The sequence below is a fragment of the Chlorocebus sabaeus genome, chromosome 15, assembly GCF_047675955.1.
Source record: "Chlorocebus sabaeus isolate Y175 chromosome 15, mChlSab1.0.hap1, whole genome shotgun sequence".
NCBI lineage: Eukaryota > Metazoa > Chordata > Mammalia > Primates > Cercopithecidae > Chlorocebus > Chlorocebus sabaeus.
This window is the reverse complement of record NC_132918.1, coordinates 35295540-35312707: the sequence shown is the minus strand read 5'-3', so window position 1 is coordinate 35312707 and position 17168 is coordinate 35295540. Positions and strand designations below refer to the sequence as shown.

The 17168-nt window shown below is 39.8% G+C and overlaps 1 protein-coding gene across 8 annotated transcripts in view; it reads right to left on the bottom strand.

Annotated features, from left to right (window-relative positions):
- PLCH1 (phospholipase C eta 1) overlaps window positions 1-17168 on the bottom strand; it is a 268796-nt gene that overhangs the window by 186224 nt on the left and 65404 nt on the right. Inside the window, exon 1 of one of the 8 annotated variants that reach the window (XM_008008638.3) lies at window positions 55-400. The exons of the other annotated variants lie outside the window; for them this stretch is intronic. Coding sequence (XP_008006829.1) covers window positions 55-97 — 43 coding nt within the window. The 5' untranslated portion in view covers window positions 98-400. Of the gene's footprint in view, window positions 1-54; window positions 401-17168 lie in introns of those variants that run through there. 8 annotated transcript variants of the gene reach the window in all.

Genomic DNA, 17168 nt, shown 5'->3' with positions numbered 1-17168 from the left:
CATCTTTTACTAGGACTATTACACTTACCTTAAAATTAATAGTATGAATCTTACCTTTTTCTGGACTTAAGTTTTTATATACTTCAAGGTCTGCCATTAAATTTAATACTCTTACACATTATTGGCAAGAGCAGTAAAATTTCTCTCTAAAGGCAAAGCCTTTTCCTGATACACATCTCCAGAAAGGGTGGGGAAAAAAAGGCAAAGAAATCCTTAGCAGCCCCCAGAACTTGGCTCATGCTGCCCTTTATGGCATGATGAGATCTTCACAATTCAGGCTTTACAGTGTGGAGAAAATAAATCCATGAGATATGATTATAGAACTTTGTCCCAAAGTGAAAAGCACAGCCAGATAAGCACACTGGAAGCATCTGCTCGGGGCTGCCGCTATTGTGGGAATGCAGGCGCTGTGGCTACTTTGGGTATGAGACATGCATGCTTCGTGCGGCCGCATTAAAGCCCTCAAGGCATTATGCACATTTAATGTCTGGGAAGTGTAGGTCTTTAGCCATCAAAGAAACCCTCCTCACCTTCAGAGGTCATTGAGAAACACTGATTACCGTGGGAGTGACGCAGACTGAATACAGAAAATGATCATGCACACACAGAGACACAGAAGCACACACACAGACACACACACACTCTCGGAAGCAAACATCACTCCATCGGAGGCAAACACAATCCATTAAGAAATAAGCTATGACTGCCCTATAGACTACTTTTGTGCCAGTCAGGTTAAGCGCATATTCAAAGCATTGAGGGTTTTCCTTGCTTTTTTTGTCTTGATTTTGTTCATACACAAACATAGCAATGATCACTGAAAAGACTGGAATGTTTCCAACTCAGAAGGAATGAGGTTACAGTTTCAAAACACTAGGTGAAGGCTATTTCTTAGGTTAAAAAAAAAAAAAAATCACATCCCTGTGGACGTGGACAAGGTAAACAGCATGAATGGGTCTAAAAAAGTCAGTTTTTAGTGAATGAAACCGCACAATGTTATAATGCAATTTTCCCTAAAGTCTATGTAAGCATTATTTGCAGCTTTATTCAACTTCTTTGAAGAGATAGGTAGACAAACATACACATAAGCAGGTATATTTCATAAGCAATTTACGGTAGTCTTGCCTTTAAGCATTGTAACTAAGCCTCTCATCCTGAGTATTAACTCTCTTACTCCAGCATTCCCTTTCTAACATCGACCCTATTGCCATTTTCTTCTCCCAGCTTCAGCTGTCCCTCCCCCACCTGTGGCCCTTAGGTCTCCCAGCATCTCCCATTCTGCATATGCCAGTGTCAGGCCCTTTAGGCAATTCCCACCAGGGCCACCCAGCCTAGATTGCTAACTCACTCCTCGATTCCAAGGTGCCAAGCTCTATCCCAGATCCAATTCACCTATTTCCCATTTTGCACATCCCCTGCCCCAAATTGCAAACCACACTATTTACTTTTAAATACTCTAGAGAGACTTGGATTTCAAAGGTATATGTGGGCACACACAATTAAATACATGATGAGAATATCCTTCTTGCAAGACTGAATCTGACACACATACATACATGACTGTACAAAATAGCCATTAAGAGTTTAGGAGCCTCTCTGCCTGGGTTCAAAGACTGACTCTGCCACCAACTAGCTGTGTGACTTTGGGCAATTTACTTAAATTCTCTGCTCCTCCATTTCCTTATTTGTACAGTGGGCATAACAATAGTTTCTACTTCAAAATGTTATTGCAGTAATTAATTTAATACACATAAAATGCTTAGAATCACAATTATATATTATTATTGTTTTACTATTATTAGTCTTGCAGTTATTTGCATCAGCCCAGACAAGGAGTGGACTTCATTGCTTAATCTGAATTAATCAGTGGTCCGAACACAAGATGGCACCCCAAAATGTGAGATATCTCAGAAATACCCATTCCTGCTAAATAATCCAAGTATTTAATACTCCCAGATAATTTTATACAAAAAGACAATGGTGTTTTCTTAACACAAAATTAGTAACACCAAATAATGAATGTCTCATTCCTTTGGCTGCCCAGAACCAAAGATGCCCAAAAAGCAAGAGGCATCTTGGGTTTATCTGTCACTCAGTCCTGAAAAGAAGTGAAGAGCAAAGTACTCCTGGCTGCCAAGAAGGTTTGGAAAGCCTTCCTTCCAATGATCCCCCCTCCCCACTCCAATCTGGGGTCAAGAAAGAGGAAGGGGACAAACTTTATGTTCTCCCTTTACCCACCGGGAGTCTTGCTCATAATAAGTTCTTCATCCCTCTCACCTCCTGCTCCTGAAGCCCCAGGCTCCTCCCTGAAAAGACTGACATGCAGGATTGGATATGGAGCCCAACCACACAAGCACATGGCAGGTTTATCCTGAGTGGCTCTGGGGCACCTTTGACGGCCAAGCCACTCACCCAGGAGAGCACATAGCAGCTTCATAGGGCAGGTGGGAAAGCTTTTAAAAAGCAATTATGGCCCATAAGTGTCTGTTTGACCACCAAGGAGCACTCACAGATATTTGAGAGCCTAGAAATATCTACTCCTTATTAAATATCCAATTCTTCAGCAGTAGCAAATAACCTCCTTGCAGCTCATTCAGCAGAATCATAAAACTTATAAACACCTATCCTGAGGTTGGCAGAGACATTGAATGAATAACCATAGCTCTGAAATCACTCCCCTGTATTCTCCCAACAGAAGGTCATGTACAATATCAAAGCTAGGCCAACAGACTCTGGGGGCAATGGTGCTTCCTCTGATGGATCACCTCAACAATCCTACAGCCTTAGAATCTTTCACTTCTTAACTGGCACCCTTATTTGGAAAGTTTGGGCCTTTTCCAGATTCATTCTAGCACCGTACTTGGCATACAGTAGGTACCTTGTAGACCCTCGTCAACTTTCTCCATTTTTAATCATTAGACCTAACATGGAATTACCTGCAACAATCAGGTGAAAAATAAAAAACAATATTTCTGAGTTCAACTTCTAAATTTACAGTCAGTGAAGGACTTTACACCTCATCTGACAGCATTTCCCTCATCTTTCACACCTGAGTTCTACTTCTGATTTCTTAAAGAAACATCATGGCCGGGCGTGGTGGCTCAAGCCTGTAATCCCAGCACTTTGGGAGGCCGAGACAGGCGGATCACGAGGTCAGGAGATGGAGACCATCCTGGCTAACCCAGTGAAACCCCGTCTCTACTAAAATACAAAAAACTAGCCGGGCGAGGTGGCGGGCACCTGTAGTCCCAGCTACTCGGGAGGCTGAGGCAGGAGAATGGCATGAACCCAGCAGGCAGAGCTTGCAGTGACCTGATATCCGGCCACCACCGCCTGGGCAACAGAGCAAGACTCCGTCTCAAAAAAAAAAAAAAAAAAAAAGAAAGAAACATCATAAAGTAATAGGCAAAAGCAATGGTTTCCATGGAAGATGGAGAAAGATGTAAGCCCCAGCCTTTTCCTTTACTCACTGCCTGGCCTTGGGTCAGTTATGGGTAGGGTTGTCAGATAAAACAAGACACCCAGTTAAATTCGGATTTCAGAGAAACACCAAATAATTTTCAGTTAAGTATATCCCATGACATACTGCATTTTTTCTTGCTAAATATTTTCTGTATTTTTTTTCCTGTATTTTCACTTGCTGTAATATTCCTGTATTTTTTCTTGCTAAATCTGACACCACCAAATGGGGCTCGGCGGGGCTGGTGCTCTCTAAACCTCTAAGCCTAAATATCCTCCTCTGGTGATGGCAGTACCTGCCTCACAGGATATTGCTGAAGAGTAAATGAGTGGTAGAGGCCAAGGGCCTAGCCCCAGTGACTGGAAAAATAAATACTCCATAAATAGAAGCTAATGCAGTAAGTGAATGGCCACGCCAATCACTGGCTTGATATAACTTCATTTAACCAAGTCTCATGTTTAAAATGTTCTACACAACACTTTCGCCACACCCCAACCTCACCAGTCATATAATTCTAAACTGAGATAAACTCGGAGTGAAAACATGGAGCATATCTGCCCTTAGGGCTCACAAGTCCAATCAGAAAACCTACTGACACAAACCTAGAAACCATGTCACTTAATGAAACATTATTATAAAAGCTACCATTTACCAGACACCACTATGCAAACATTATCTTCCCTAATCTTCAGGAAAATTCTGCAAGGAGATATATTAGTATCCATATTTTAAAGGTAAGAAAACTGAGATTCAAGTCTGACAAGACGTCCAAGATCACACAGCTGTGATGAACCAGAATTCAAACCCAAGCTGACTCCAGATCTGGGCCCTTTCCCCTGGCTCTGTGCTTTAGGTCCTGGAAACCATCTGTAAGGTTTTAGGCCTGATATTGAAACGCCTCATGTTTTTTTCCCAGCTAGAAAATATTCCCACACAATTCCAGAAGCTGTGTCTCTGGCATAGAAACACAGAAATGCTTTAAAAAAATATAAAAATAAAAAATACTCGGCCGGGCACGGTGGCTCACGCCTGTAATCCCAGCACTTTGGGAGGCTGAGACGGGCGGATCACGAGGCCAGGAGTTCGAGACCAGCCTGACCAACATGGTGAAATCCCATCTCTACTAAAAATACAAAAATTAGCCGGGTGTGGTGGCAGGCACCTGTAATCCCAGCTACTCGGGAGGCTGAGGCAGGAGAATTGCTTGAACCCAGGAGGCAGAGGTTGCAGTAAGCCAGGATTATGCCACTGCACTCTGGCCTGGGTGACAGAGCGAGATTCCATCTCAAAAAAAAAAAAAAAAAAAAAAAAGTCATTAAAGCCATAGTACCACTTTAACTCAAAGCATATTCACAGTTTTCATCACAAAATGGAAAGTAGGGGAAAAGCAAGTATAGGGTGCAGCTTCACCATTGAGAGCCTCCAGTCACACCCAGCTACCGCTTCCTAAGGCCTATCCTACATACAGGTGCCTCGATAAGGGGAGGATCTCACAGGAACTGTCATACTCTGCTGTTAAGTTGTACATTGAGAGCATAAACTATAACAAACTTAATGAAGTCATCAGGCAAGATGCAGCAAGATTTGTAAAAATGGTTATGCTTAGTCAATAATCATTGCTGCTAGAAAGCTACCATAAGGAAATCATTAGAAATATAAACATCTATATAGAAGGATGTATCCTTTGCTTAACATTGATTATAATAATGAATAACTCCCAACCGTCTAATCGTCTACCAAAAAGGGAATGATTGATTTAAATATACATTCACATTTTGGAATTCTGTCTAACCATTAACAATGTCTGTAAGACATTGCAATTACCTGGAGAATGTTTGACATACTAAGTGAAAAAAGGAGGATACAAACTACTCAATGTTACTTTAATTATGTAAAATATATGTGTATAGACATAAAGAATAAATCCTATAAAACTACATGAAAAAATGTTATCAGAGGTTATCCATGGCTATCTCTAGGTGTTTTACTTTCTTCTTTATATGCTACTATATTTTGATTATTTAGAACCAGCATTTATTTCTTTTATACTCAGAAAAAAATAACATTATTTTTTTAAAGTGTAGCCAGTTTAGTAACACTAAACTTAGAAAAAGAATATAATCTCTTCCCACTAGTATAATGATGGAGAACTTGCTTTGAGGCTTACTAACATTTATGAAGCACTTTGCTATGTTCCACATACTGTTTCTAGCATTGCACATGCCTTATTTAATCCTTACAATGCCCCTTTGAGTAGATTAGGTGCAATCATTTCTCTAGTTTCAAATGTGGAATCTGAGGCCAAAAGCAGTTCAATAACTTCCCCAAGATGACACAGCAAGTCTGTAATAGACCTGGGCTTTGAGTCTCCACAGAATGTCTCTAGAATCAGTGATCTTCACCAGATAAGGTAATATGGAGATCTTGAGTCACTTATTGCCTTCAGTCTCTCTTTTTTTCATCTGATTGTCTCACAGAACAATGAACAGAGCAACCAGAGTTTAATTCCTTTTAGGAAATTTCACTGTGCGCTCAACTACAGATGAAACCCAAAATCATTGCTATAAGTTACATATCAAAATTACCAATGTAGCTATGCAAACACATGAAACCTCAACAAGAATTTTCCAATCTACATACAACCCCAAAGAGCTAGATGCAGGGAAACTCCCAAGTGGATGGTCCAGGGAGATGTTCCCAGGATGAGCAAGTACATTTCCTTTCCATAAAATAGGGGGTTTTTTTTACTACCACTGAGACATTGTCCTGTCTGAACCCCTGCTTAGTCTTAAGCTGTTCCAGAGTATTCTGGAGACAATGGGCACTAATCTTTCATCAAAATCCCTTGACCACTCAGCCATCCTTACTCAACTAGCTGTCCTGAGCAATATCTGGTTCTGAAGCAGAGGGTAGCACTATCCATTATTTGGCCTGTGCAAATCACAGAAATAAAAAATGAGCTAACTGAAGGGTTAGACTTTAGCCTCTAAGTGTCTGCTAATAATCTATGGGATAGACTGGAAGTAAGCTTTCAGTTTTTATTTACAATGGACTCAACTCACTAAAGATGTAGTCATTGCAAACTTGGAGTTAAATGAATGAGAGAAGGTAGAGATCATTTATCAATTCAAACAAGCCCAGCATAGTTCATGCCTATGGTCTATTCATCATCAGTACATTTGAGGAAATTGCCATTATATGAAGCTCAGAAAGCCCCATCAGGACTGTTTCAGAAAATTGCTGCAACTTTTATATTAAACCCCAAGGAACAAAATGGAATGCTACTCTGAGTTCATATACCAAGGAAAAGGCACTTCACAAACAAAAGTGTATGCAATGTACCTAAATGCTCAATAATGGTAATAATTACAATCTCATCACTCCTGTATGATGCTTTATAAACTCTATGCCTTACGAAGTCCTCTAGGAACACATACCCCACATGAGCCTGACAGCAACTACAGGAAGGCAGACAGGCAGAATTATCATTCTGCATTCACAAAAGAGGAAGCTGAGCCTCGGCAGCTCCCTATGACTCGCCCAGGGCTATAAAATTAGTCAGTGGAGAAACTAGGCTTTCCAATCCAAACACAGTGCCTTTCCCCAAATCAGGCAAACATGTTTAAAATATTACTGCCAGCAAGAATTGCTAGACAACAGGATAACAGAGTATAACCAAACACTTAAGTTACAAACCCAGCATATTACAAAAATTTTAGCCAAGAACAGATGAAGACCTGTAGGGGTGCAGGTTTCCATCCAGTGCTTGCTAAATAAATGCTGAGAATAGCCTACACAGGGTTTTACTCAGAGAGCAGGCTTACTGTGAATGTTTATTCATCACTGGGGAGAGATAACTCTATAGTCTAATGAGACAGAACATGTCCTATAGATCACACACACTTGTCAAATAAACCAGTTTGGACTTTTCCTACATTAGAAACCTGACATGCATCAGTGGACAGTAATTACTACACATTTTTAAGCATCTGAATCCCAAAACAAACTGAGGATAACCCATATTTAATTTTGCTATCTTCCACAGGACAGAGATGAGCCACTCATTAGCCTGACTACCTCTTTGAATGCTGCCTGCTTGATGACTTATTGATCTCCCCTTTGAGACTCTTGGCTTTAAAATAAAATTTTTTCATTATTTTTTGAAAGACTTGATTGTTTATTGGTCATGTCACTTTAAATGTTATAGGTTAGCATAAAAATTTACAGGCACATCACTGTCAACTTGATGAAGATGTCAATATAATTGAAAACAAAATCTCTGGTAGGCTCAGAACTTGATTTCAACTTGAGCAATCCATGAAAATAACCAAGACCTCGTGGGCAAGATTTTACAGACAGGTGCTGTAAGAATCCCAGGATCTTGCAGCCAGAGAACACTAAAGCACACTGAACTATCTTTGGTAATGACTCAGAAAATATAAAATTCTGATTGACATTTGGGTGCCATGAACTCATATCCAGATATAAATAAAAGTACCCAGACTTTGTAAATCAGCATCAACTGTTTGAGCAGCTACTATCAGTGCTGATCAGTGTCCATTATAACATTAACAGAAGAGAATTAACTAGAGATAGGTAGTCACATGGGAATCTCTCATGGTTGTTGACAGTGACATATATTAAAACAAATATCTGTCCTGAGGGCTGAAGCTTTAATTAAATTCTCAAAACTTACGTAGTCATATATTCAAACTCCCCCACAGCACTTGCTATGCACTTTTCCCTGAGTAGAAGCCCCCTTACCTCCTCCCTTGCGAGGTGGAGCTGGATGACTAGAGTGGAAATGTCCAGAATAAATCCTAAGTGTTTGTATTCTCTAGCACTCCAGTTAAAAGAGGACTGTTGGTTATATAATAACCACACTTGGACATACCTGATATCTTAATACAGGATATTTTACTATGCCTTAATCTGCCATCTCTGAGTCTAATAAAAGGTAAATGATATTATCTGCCCAGGCATGGCTTGACTTACAGCCAATCAAATAGGGATTACAATACATGCATTCAAATAGGAGATATGGATGGTCATCATAACGCAAACCCCCTACCCCCTTATCCAGCAATACTGAGCCCTGGGATGCTACATATACAGACTGGTCCCATAAGGAAAGCAAACATAGAGATAACCATAAACTGGGGGGAGCGGAGAGAGCAGAGAAGATGATTCTAGATTATTGAACACAACAGCCGCATCTCTGGGAAGTCTCTACAGGCCACCCAAACCCAAAGGCCTGACTAAAGAGAATTCAAACTTCAAGGCTGCCTCAGAACCACCAGGTCACTTCAACCCCCACAGAATTCAGGGATGTTTGCTCTGTACAACCAGAGACACCCCTGAAAACAGGAAACAGGTCTCCAAGGGAGTGGGATGGCCATAAACTCCTGAAGGACTGGAAGGGGGATGCCTCCGCTGAAAATCTAATTCTGTAATGTCTGAGGAAGACATTTTATTAACAAAAGATGACCTTTAGGGAAAGGATGCCCTTAAATGATTGAGGCAGGGAGACCTCACTCCTCTTTCTAAAGGAAAATCAAGCAAAGAGATTGTACTGGCTCCTCTGGTAACCTGGTAACAATTTTCAATATGTTACAGCTCACAGTACTATCACAACAGTCTACATTCCTAAACTAAATTACTCTACAGAATGAAAAATCAACTCCTTTGTCTCTCCCTTGATGAAAGAGAAAGTAGCTCTTCTCCACAACTTCAGCAGTACAATTTTACACATACTAATACTTTTTGCAGTGTCTCCTTACCTCTTTAGCCTTTCTCCTCATATTATTTTCCCCTAACAGTACTGATTTATTAATAATTTTTTGTTCTGCCTAAGACATCTTAACAGAAAAATAGACACAGCAACAAGGAGGAACATAACGTAAACTCCTTGAGAGCTAGAACAATGAATGTCTTGCTCCCTGATGTAGCTCCAGGGCCTAGAACAGACCAGAAGAGTAGTGAGTACCAGGAGAAGTTCTGAGCATAGGAATACCCACCTAGACCCAAACTCAGATTCTGGATAGCTTTCTAATTGTTGGAAGACACTGGGCATAAAGCAAGATTCAGATCCCAAAGGATAACAGAGGGACTCCAAAAGTTGAGGACATGAAGAAAACCAGTTGCTCAATTGTGAGATATGGTAAGGGTAAGTGAGGGGATGACGGCATGTAGCCTTTTCTCTACAAATCAGGGAGAAGATTAAGGTGGAAGCTACTAATGGACAGTTCCCTTAGGATGAAAATTATCAACTTATTGAAATTTTCCAAATGGCCTTCTGGTTAACACTTCAGCCCAGGGATTTAGGATGAGAGACAGCAACTGTGGTACCAAGAAAAGAGAGTTCCTTAGGAGAAAAAGAGAAAGGACAAGTCAATTCCAAATCCTGAAGTAATTTAACTCAGTGGAAGAAGAGTTAAGGGGCATAAAGTAGTTGGAGACAATGTGATAGTCAACAGATAAGCAATCAAAAAGACTTCAGTTCAAATCCTGGTTCTACCAGTAACTTAACAACCCAAGCCAAGTTATTTTGAATCCCTCTAAGCCTCAGTTTCCCCATCCTTAGCAATATCTATAATAACAGATGCAAAAGTTCCTAGCCCAGTATGTAAGTGCTATAAGCAGGATGAGCTACATAATCTGTTGGCCCTGTATGAAATGAAAACATGGAGACTTTTTTCCCCCAATGATAAAGAATTTCAAGATGGCAACAGCAAAGCATTAAACCAAGCACAGGGCCCTTCTAAGTCACAAACACATGAGAAGCTTGGCTCTAACCCTAAGAACTTGGTAGGATTTATGAAAATATTTTTCTCCATGTTTTTTACCTTCCTCTCCTAGGTTCATTTCCCCATAGAGACCAGTTGAAAAAACATCTTTCAGAAATCAAGGACATTAAAGGGCCTTATCAATGTTAAATTTACTTAAGTTGATAATTATACCATAGGGCAAAGGGCCATGAGGTATGCAACTTATTCTCAAATTATTCAGAAAAAATAATTGTGTGTGTGTGTGTGCATGCATGTGTGTGTATAGAGAGTATACAAGTACACAATGATAAAGCAAACAGGATAAAAGTTAACATAAAGTCCCATGTGTGGTAGAGGGGAAGAAGAGGGAAGGAAGTAGGTAGCAGCAAAGAGGGGCAAGACTGTAAAGTAAGCTCCTTACAGACAGAGGCCATTTGTGGTTTGTCAACTGCTAGATCCCCAGCGTAGAATCTAAGTCAATAAATATTTAAAGCATGAAGGAGAAAAGGGAGCAATATTCCTTGTTCAAACTAGCTTGGGGAATAAGGACCCAGGGAAGGGACAAATGATTGATTGTTATGTCAGTGCTTGGGAATCAGCAAGCTGCTCTACTTAGAATGAGACCAAGGAATTTCTGAAGCTGTGGACATGAACACACGGTGTGGCATGGTAGGCACCTCACAATGCACCCATATTGCTCAGGGACTCAGTTCTCACCACTCCACTTTCTAATAGTTATTTAGGCTTAGACCCACCTTCGACCCATCATTGAACCTTCCCAGCCTCAGCATCCTCACTGATCAAAAGTGAGAGGTTACTGATACATCAATCAAATACTTACCAGGCATCTCCCATATGCAAGGCTCTAAAGTCACATTCCCTATTCTCTAGAGCTTTCATTCTAGAAGGGATCTCAGAAACTGGTGTCATTAAATATTTTATTGAGGTCCTTGAAGTCTTTCCTAGTCCTGAAAATTCTATACAAAAACTTGGGGCTTTCTATTTAAAAAAATAAACATGAATCTTACAGTGTAACCACTCTCTAAAATACTTGTAGTAAATATATAGTCTCTTAAAGGTGCAAGTATACTGGAAATGCCTCTTGTTTATTAACTTCAAAAAATCTGTACACATAAGGCAATAAAATGCTTGACAGCATATATGATAGTCAAATTTGTTTTGGCTGCCAAAATTCTTGCTCTTTGATAAGTCACTCAAATAGCAAGAATTTCAAAAATGTAACAAAGCTCTTTAGCTAGAAAAGACATTATGGAAGATAGAAATACTTTTAAAGCAATAAATTTACCAATGAGAGAAATAATGTTGAACTATAGATTAATGATTAGTATTAAAATTAAAATAACAAAAATATTTTAATTTTCTGCTTCAATAGTCCTCCTCATTCACAGTCGACTAGCACAAAAATGGTTTCAAAGGCTAATTTTGTTAAAGACCTTGGAGAAAAGAAAAAAGAATTGCTTCTTCATGAATACTAAAGATGATAAAATAGGAAACCAATAACATTTTATCAGTTTATATAAATTAATCTAATTTAGAAATAATTTAGTACTATGATTTATGCAGAACTTGTTCTCTAGCTAAGAGAAAATTTTACATTACTAGTATCAGAAACATGGTGCCTACAGTTGCTAGATATTAAATGTCTACACTGATTTATATAATTTAGGAGAAATGGTAAGGGATAAGGGATCAAAACTATATTTAGAGACCAAAATAAGAGACCTATGAGAATATTATTTCCCAGATGGGTTATGAGAAGTTCAAGCAAGAGGATGTATGTATTAAAAATGGTCTCAACAGGCTGCAAGTTGAGATACTGAGACTAAGTATTTGTCTTTAAAAAATAACCATCCTCCTGTCACTGACTGATATAATTCCCAAGGATCTGAACGCTATTATTTTTCTAGTAGACACACAGGACCACTACTTTAAAGAGTTAACTTCCACAACTAAAGGTCATTCACCTATGGTTTTGCAGAGCAGCAACTCTAAAACCTTTGTGCTAAGAAATGAAATATGTCTAAACATCCTTTGGATTCACAGAGTCAACACTACTACCTAGTAAATTACCATACAGTGAAATCATTACTGGATCTAAATGCTACTTGAATTATGTTACATTATTGGTGAAGTTCAGCACCTGGTTCCCCACAGAGAGTTAATAATCATTTATTACCTATGAAGACACAAAAAGAAGTCAGTTGGGTGCCACTAGGCAAGGAGAGCCCTGTCTCATAGAGTTCTGCTGCCATCAATGATGGGAAAACAGGACCTCAGCCCTTTGGCAGCTCCAAAGTGAATACTTCCAGACTCACCTGGCCAACACACAGAGGCTTTCAAATGCTTTCACCTAAAATTCCTTTTATGTCACAATATTCCAATGCCATAAATATCTAGCCATTTTTGATAATCAGAAAATGCAGCGATTTACAAGATTTATCCCATAGAAAATCCACTTAGCATTTCATAATACTTAGTTCAGATCATAAAGGCCAGTTGAGTTGGAATGACAGAATGCTGGCTTTTAGAATTAACCCCAGGAGCAAGATGGCAGAACAGAAGCCTGCACCATTCATCCCCACTGCTGGGACACTCAATTTTAACAGCTATCTGCACACAAAAAAAGCACCATCACAAGAACCAAAAATCACGTAACAGCTCGGCCACAGTGGGGTAGAGCAAAAAACAGGTGCTCAGGGTCCCTGAGTCCAGGCCTAGGCTTTTGGACAGCATTTCCAGACCTGCCCTGGGCCAGAATGGAGTCCACTGCCTTGAAGGGTGAGTCTCAGGCCTGTCCATATCCACCACAGCTGATGGAAGAGCCCTTGGACTCTAAGTGAACATGGGCAGGGGCCTAGCAGAAAGCCCTCATGGACCAGTGGTAGTGGTGGCCACAGAAAAAGGCTCCTCTGCCCGTGGAAAGGAGAGGGAAGAGCAGGAAGGACTTTGTATTGTGACCTGAGTGCCAGCTTAGCTGCTATAGAATAGAACATCAGATAAATTGCTAAAGTGTTTTACTCCTGTCCTTGGCTCCCAGACAGCATCGCTGGAAAGGCCCGGGGCCGGGGGATCTTGCCATCCTGAAGGGAATGGCCTAGGGCAAGGCCCAGTGCTGTGCTGGCTTCAGGTCTGACCCAGCACAGTCCCAGTGGTTGTGGTTACAGGGGTGCTTGCATCACCACCCTCCCAGCTCCCCAGTGGCTCAGCAAAGAAAAAGAGAGACTCCATATGTTTGGGGAAAGTAAGGGAAAAAGAACAGGAGTCTGCCTGGTAATCTAGAAAATTCTTCCAGATCTTATCTAAGACCACCAAGGTGATAACTCTATGAGTCTGAAAAAACCACAGCATTATTGGACTTGGGACCCAAGTCTTTTAATACCTGAAAGTCTTCCAAGACGAACACGCACAAATAAGTTTAGACTATGAAGACTACAATAAACACCTAACTCTTCAATGTCCAAACACCAAAGAACATCTACCAGCACCAGCACCATCCAGGAAAACATGGCCTTACCAAATAAACTAAATAAGTCACCAGAGACCAATTCTGGAGAAACAGAGAGATATGATATGACCTTTCAGACAGAGAATTCAAAATGGCTATTTTGAGAGAAAGTCAAAGAAATTCAAGATAACACAGAGAAGGATTTCAGAATTCTATCAGATATACTTTAAAAGGAGGTTGAAATAATTAAAAAGAACCAGCAGAAATTCTAGAGTTGAAAAATACAATTGGCATGATGAAGAATCTTTTAACAGCAGAACTGATCAAGCAGAAGAAAGGATTAATGAGCTTAAAGACAGGCTATTTGAAAATACATAGTCAAAGGAGAAAAACAGAAAAAAAGAATAAAAAACAATGAAGCACACCTACAGGATCTAAAAAATAGCCTCAGAAGGGCAAATCTAAAAGTTATTGGCCTTAGAGAGGAAGTAGAGAGAGAGACAGAAGTAGAAAGTTTATTCGAAGAGATAATATCAGAGAAATTCCCAAACCTAGGAAAAGATATCAACATTCAAGTACAAGAAGGTTAAAGAACACAAAGCAGATTTAACCCAAATAAGACTACCTCAAGGCATTTAATAATCAAACTCCCAAAGATCAAGGATGAAGAAAGGATCCTAAAAGCAGCAAGAGAAAAAAAAAAGAAAAAAAGAAAGAAAATAACATACAATGGAGCGCCAATACATCTGGCAGCAGACATTTCAGTGGGAACCTTACAAGCAGAGAGAGAGTGGCATGACATATTTAAAGTGTTGACAGAAAGAACTTTTACCTTAGAATTAACTTTGCCACTAGCTGGTTGCTATCAATATGTACTAGTCACTTACCTTCTCATCTATAAAAGGAAAGTGATTTTATTCAGGGGTTTATAATTCGCAAAAAGGGTAAGGAATAACATATTATTCTGAAATATAATGAAAGCTAAGGACTTTGTTCAAAGGAAGAGGATGCACAAATGTACATGCATATCTACATAGAGTATCTAGCATAATGTTTACAAAAATGTTATAAGTGTCCTGAAGCCTGGCTATGGGTTTTGTTCAGAATCCCTTAGTTAGAGGGCTCCCCAAGTCCTTGCTATCGTAGATCAGGGTATTACTTATATCCTTGACTATATCTTCATATGTTTTAGACACAGAGATTCAACTTTTTAAGCCCACTATACAAAGAAAATCACCTGCCGATTCATAGCCCTCATGTTTCCTCCTTGGGAGTCTGAGTATCAGGATACTACTGGGGGTCTTTTCATTAGCTGTGCTCCTTACACACAAGTTTCCAACCTCTCAATGCTTTGTGTGATGAAAACCAGTTCTCTTCTCCCTCACATCCATCCTTCTTCCAACTGCTCCTTGGAGAATAGGACAAATTCCTCACTCCAGAGGACTTATACCCAAGCCCAGTGGTCTCCTAAAGCAAAGCTGCTCATACTTAATCATCTGAGGACCTTGTTAAAATGCAGATTCCGGCTCAGAAGGTCCCTGGTGGGGTTGAGAGTCTGCATTTTTAACAAGCTCCCAGGGACCACTCCAGTAGACACCAACTCTTAGCCCTCACCCCTAGTTCCTCAGCTCCCTCCCCACACTCAGCCTAAGGGCAACTCACACAGTGTCTCTAGAAGTTCTCTAGTAGCCTCTAAAGAAAGGGTGTTACAGCTCTTGTAAAACACAAACCCACGCCCTCAGCAGCTTTAAAAGAAACAAGTTTGTGTAATGCATTGCTGTGTCACAATAGTGGAAAAACCCTGGATTTGAGAGTCTGACAAACCTGGGTTTGAACTCCATAATCTAACAATGTGATTTGGCAAATTGTGATTTCTACGAGTTTCATCTGTAAAACAGTCTTGTTGAGATACTTAAAAAAGGTAATGCTACTCCAATGACAACCTTGATTTAGCATCAACCCTAACATTTCCTAATGATCCCTCAGGAATATTCTAACATAGAGTCCACCAATTCCTCCAGACAAGGTCTAAACTCAGTTACAGTAACATCGGTATCAAATTCCTCTTTGTGTTCCCCTTAAGATCCTATGTGCAAAGCCGGAGATATCATGCAAAACAAGAGTGATCTGAGAAGGCAAGGTTTCTTCTTCACAACTCTGAGGCTTCTAGGAATAACATAGAGAACCTGAGGATCAGTTTTCTCACATGCAGCATAAGGGAGATAGAGCAGATATCTACAGGGACTGACACAGTTGCCTTCCACAGTAAAATGCACATGGGTCTCTAAGTCTCTGGATACCACTCGGTTTTCCAAAGTAGACAAATAAACACAATTCTAGTTAATACTCAAGGTTGCATCTGATATACTCCAAATGATGGCATTGTTCTCTCAATTCCTGTATTTCATATTTCTTTCTGTACCAGTTCTTCAAATTATACTACTGTGAACTGTGTACTTCTCATTACAGATTAATCAAAACAAAACACTATTAATATGTTATTTGTCATCTGTTTTTAAGGACCTTCCCAAAGTATTTCTACTTATCATCAGAAGACTGTGTACAACATTGTCAGGTCAATTAGTGCTCAAAGAATCACTTGAACTCAGGAGGTGGAGGTTGCAGTGAGCCGAGATCGTGCCACTGCACTCCAGCCTGGTGACAGAGCAAAACTCCAGCCTGGTGACAGAGCAAAACTCCATCTCAAAAAAGAAAAAAAAAATTAGTGCTCAAAGGTATATCTTTGTATCATGTAACAGATATATTGGTAGTAAAGACAAATCACATTTTAAGGACACTAAGAAAGCATATTAAAGGGAATATGAAATAAATTTGTTACAAAAGAGGAAAATAACCATATAAAGGTTAGCATATCACTTCCCCCTTCCTCTCTGCAAATAGTCTATAAAGATTTTCATGTACCACTTTTGCCCAAACTAGTGTACAATTATATGCTGTATTAAATCAGTAAACTCATACCCGACTGTGTGTACTGATCAAATCAATACTTTGGTCAACCAACAGCTTTAATGCAGTGATTTTTATCCCTCCCATGTCATCAAAATCACCTGAAGATAGATAAATATACAGATAAAGAATGAATGAATGAATGGATGGATGGATGGCAACATCTGAGTCCCATGTTCCAGAGATGATTTAACTGGGCTTGGGTTGAGTCCAACCATCATTGTTTTTGTTTTGTTTTAACTTGGTAGCTGGGTGCTTACCACAGCAACATCTTGTTCCGTGCTGTTGCCTGCTTCTTGGGAATACCTTGCCTTTCGTACTCTTTCCCATAGCTGCCTGTGGTTATCAGAGCCTCATTCTCCTCATTAGCAAAATGAGGATAATATTAGTCTCTTCAATCATCAGCACTTTTTAAAAAGCACCCTAGCAGATTCAAATGTATAACCAGATTTGAGAATCACTACTTAGTCAATGGTTTTTAAATCCCTTTAAGAAAGCACAGACTTAA